Consider the following 3,976-nt stretch of genomic DNA (forward strand, 5'->3'; position numbering starts at 1 on the left):
GTTTCTAACCCTGTTATACTCTTCTAGCCAGGCCTCTTCCTCACAAGCAGCCATCCATTTCTCAACCTTCTCAAGTATTTCTTTCCTGCTAAAAGCTTCCTCCTTGACACATGAAATCCGGGCTTCAATCCGCTCCAGGATTAAAGAAAGGTCAACAGCACCTGCAACAGAAAATCAAGCTGTTAGTTTGTATGCAAATTTACATAATATTTGGGGTTTTTTAGCACACAACTCTTATGTTATTACATATTTCACACCTAAACATTAATATTTACATATATAGCACTTTGGTGTTTTAAACTTATGCATGAAAATGTGTATTTCTCTTTTACAAAATGACAATAGTGTTATTTTTGATGTGATATTAAAGATTTGAGTGTTGTGTGTGTAAAATATGAAAGTTTAGGTGTGAAATATGTAAAATTACACAAGAATTGTGTGCTAGTTTGTATTGGATGGAAATAAAATAGAAAAGTTGATATAATGCAATTATCATATACCAGATTCACATACATAGCGCACCTTGGTGTTTTAAATTTATCCATGAAAATGTATATTTCACTTTTACAAAATGACAATAGTGTTATTTTTGATGTGATATTAAAGATTCGAGTATTGTGTGTGTAAAATATGAAAGTTTAGGTGTGAAATATGTAAAAATACATAAGAATTGTGTGCTAGTTTGTAATGGATGGAAAAATAATAGAAAAGTTGATATATTGCAGTTATCGTATACCAGATTCAATGACTTCAACCGAGATTTCCACCTCCTTTTCACCTTCTTCGATCAAATGAGTTCTACGTCGCAGCTCGTCTAGTTCAGCCTTCTTCCTCAAAACAAGCTCTTTCATCTTGCTTCCTTTAAGATTTTCAAGTCTAACAACTTCTTCCTCTACCTGAATCACAAGAACAAATTCTTTCATTTAAAAAAAAAAGTACTACCATCAAAAGAATAAACTATCTCCAAAAGGTGTCAACTCACATAGTTGAGAAAGTCAGCTGAGAGAGTGTTCGGTTCTGTAATTTCATGTTCTGAAGCAGCAACATTGCATGTTATATTCTGAAATAATTGTTGCTCTTCCAATGGCGTGTCCATTAGATTCCAAAGCTCCAACATATTGGCTGCAAGATCTTGAAGCTGTTACAGCCCAAAGAGAGTCAATGAAGATCTCAACTAAATTCCTTCAATACTGATATTTTTATTTATTTATTTTAGAAAGTTGAGCCTTAATAGCAACCAAGTTAGAAATTAATAATTAGAATGTGCTTCAAACTTGAGTCTTCTAATTGGAGAGAAGAATCTCTACTAACTCCTCGACAAGCCTTGCACTCAGTATTAATCTTACTTGCCTTTTGCATTCTTTGTAACTTAACTTCCCTCAGGTTTTGTATGAGAGAAGCCAGCTTTTCAATCATCTCGTCGCTAACATTTTTTGGCCCTTCATCATCATCCAAGCACGGGTGCACATCTATAATGGTCTGCTCGAAATCTATACCAAGAACTAAGCATAATGAATTTAAGGTACTTAAACGTTCCAATACAAGCTTCAGCCGATCAGCCTGCAAAATTAAACAGTCAGAGAAGCTTGTTATATTATGAAGGGCTGAAGATATGTGGTTTGAGGCATTACGTACATTACAGTTCTTATGTATTTACACATTTCTCACAACTAAACTTTTATATTTTGCACACATCGCACTCAAATCTTTAATATCTCATAAGAGAATAGTACTATAATCACTTTTTAAAATTGAAATACACATTTTCAGGCACACATAACACTCGAATCTTTAAGTTCAAAGCACCAAAGTGCTATGCAAGTAAATATGAAAGTTTAGGCGTAAGATATGTAAATACATAAGAATTGTGTCCTTTGTTGTAAATTTCCCTTTTTTTTCATTTTAATAGAAGCTAAGAGCAGACCTTCTCCTTTATTAGAGCCTCTAACTGTCTCTGAAATTCTTCAAGCTTTCTTGTGGATAGATCAGATTCATCAACAATCATTTCGTGTTGAGATTGCCCATTAGGCCAAATTTCACTTGAGATTTTCCTTATTTGCTCCATGATTTGAAGGAACTGACTCAATCTCTCATTCTTCCTCTTTCGCATCTCTTCTAATTGCGGTGTGATAGCCTTCAACTCTTCCTTCAAACTTAATGCATTTTGATTGGACTGCACAGAGTGGATCAACAACAAGAAATGTAAAAAAAAAAAAGAGGGGAATTTACATAAATACCACTCCATTCGTACAAATTGACATATTTAACACCTAAATTTTGATTTTTACAATTATAGAGCCCAAATCTTTAATATCACATAAAAAATACCACCATTTTAACTTCAAAAAAATAAAATACATCTTTTCATGCATGGGTAAGGTGGCATACATGTAAAATTTGATATTTAGGTGTTAGATATGCAAATACAACAAGATTGAGTGGTAAGTTGTAAATCTTCCAAAAAACTTGATAAAAAATGCATGTACGGGACCTTAAAACATGGATTTTTAACTCATATGTCCATTCCATTCCACCTTGGTTAAACATTTAGGAAGAAAAAAAAAAGCTGCATATGATTTACATAAATCTTCCATTACTCGTTCCAAAGGGAGTTGGAAATAAAAATAAGAGAATTTTAGTGGATATTATTAGAGAACAAACTTGTTACAAACCTTGAGAAGAACTGGTCTCTCACCCAATGCAGAACAAATTGCAGCAAGCTTAGCTTCCACATCAGCTATCTCTTGACGCAAATAGGCCCTCGAATGGTTTGCTTGATCAACCTTTCTTCTATATAGCTCCAAGCACTCTTGTTCTAGTTCAAGAATCAATTTGTCTCTATCAGAGTCGGATTCTCCAACTTCGTCCCATATAATCTGAATTTCATGCCATTAAGGACCTTTCAACATCAAAAATTACATTTTTGAGTAGCATTAAGGTTCTGAGAGCATTGCTTAGCGAGATTTACAAACATACCCCACACAATTCTTATGCATAACACTCACATAAAGAAAAACACCATCACTATTTTTTTTAAAAGTGAGATACACCTTTTCATGTATAGGTCAATGACACCAAGGTGTTAGAAGTGAAAATAGCAAATTTTGGGAGTTAAATATGCAAATATATTATAATTTTGTGGTATGTGTTTAAATTTCACTTTTGTTTACCAGCTATAAATGACATCGTAATGAGTTTTAATCGACAAAAACATGAACCATCAAAGTAGCGGGTTTAACGCGGAACAAGATGAATAAGAAAGTATGAAATGTTTCACATAATGTAAAGAACGCATGTTTAAATTTACTTGAAGCTCATATAGAAGAGATCCACAGGTTGTTTCGATCTGAGAAAGCTGGTCATTATGAGATATGGCCATCTGGAGTTAAAACCGTCACACTCCGCAGAGTTTCCCTGCAAAATTTAGCAATGGTAAGAAAACTTATATCTCATTTGTTTTTTACATTTTCTTCAGTTTACATCACAAACTCAGCATTTCTGCTATAATAAGTTGCCTGGTTTACAGCTAATAAGATTAATTTGGCTGCACAGCAACTCATGAATGTAGACTCCATAGATTCATAAAAAACTCTCTCATCTTTAGGCATTAGATATGATTTAAGTAATGTTATGTAGTGTACATTGTACAACATTTTATCTGCTCTAAACATGGAGGAAAACTATGTATAACAGCACTGGTAAATTGTGAAGCAAAAAATTTACTTATAAGCATCCTACACCTTACATGTTTTTGAACATATTTGCATACAAGTAGCTCTATTTTCTGCCCATTGGTCCATTACATACTAAAAGTTTAGCAGCTTAAGTAGTGTGAAGGATCAGCATTTCAAATAGAGCATAACATCGGATCCCAATGTGTGTTAAATACTCATTAAAAATTAGGAAGATTTACATACATACCACCCAATTCCTATGTATTTACATATTTAACACTTACCTCAAATTATATATATAT

At 33.2% G+C, this 3,976-nt stretch overlaps 1 protein-coding gene across 1 annotated transcript in view; it reads right to left on the reverse strand.

Moving 5' to 3' along the window:
- Window positions 1-3,976, reverse strand: part of LOC110018425 (65-kDa microtubule-associated protein 3-like) — a 75,804-nt gene that overhangs the window by 67,880 nt on the left and 3,948 nt on the right. Inside the window, exons 2-8 of the mRNA XM_020715735.1 lie at window positions 3,308-3,414; window positions 2,673-2,876; window positions 1,925-2,173; window positions 1,351-1,560; window positions 983-1,138; window positions 737-896; window positions 10-161 (exon numbers count right to left, since the gene is read on the reverse strand). Of these exons, the coding sequence (XP_020571394.1) occupies window positions 10-161; window positions 737-896; window positions 983-1,138; window positions 1,351-1,560; window positions 1,925-2,173; window positions 2,673-2,876; window positions 3,308-3,379 (1,203 nt within the window). The 5' untranslated portion in view covers window positions 3,380-3,414. The remainder of the gene's footprint in view (window positions 1-9; window positions 162-736; window positions 897-982; window positions 1,139-1,350; window positions 1,561-1,924; window positions 2,174-2,672; window positions 2,877-3,307; window positions 3,415-3,976) is intronic.

This window comes from Phalaenopsis equestris, unplaced genomic scaffold (assembly GCF_001263595.1).
Source record: "Phalaenopsis equestris unplaced genomic scaffold, ASM126359v1 Scaffold000022, whole genome shotgun sequence".
NCBI classification, from domain to species: Eukaryota; Viridiplantae; Streptophyta; class Magnoliopsida; order Asparagales; family Orchidaceae; genus Phalaenopsis; species Phalaenopsis equestris.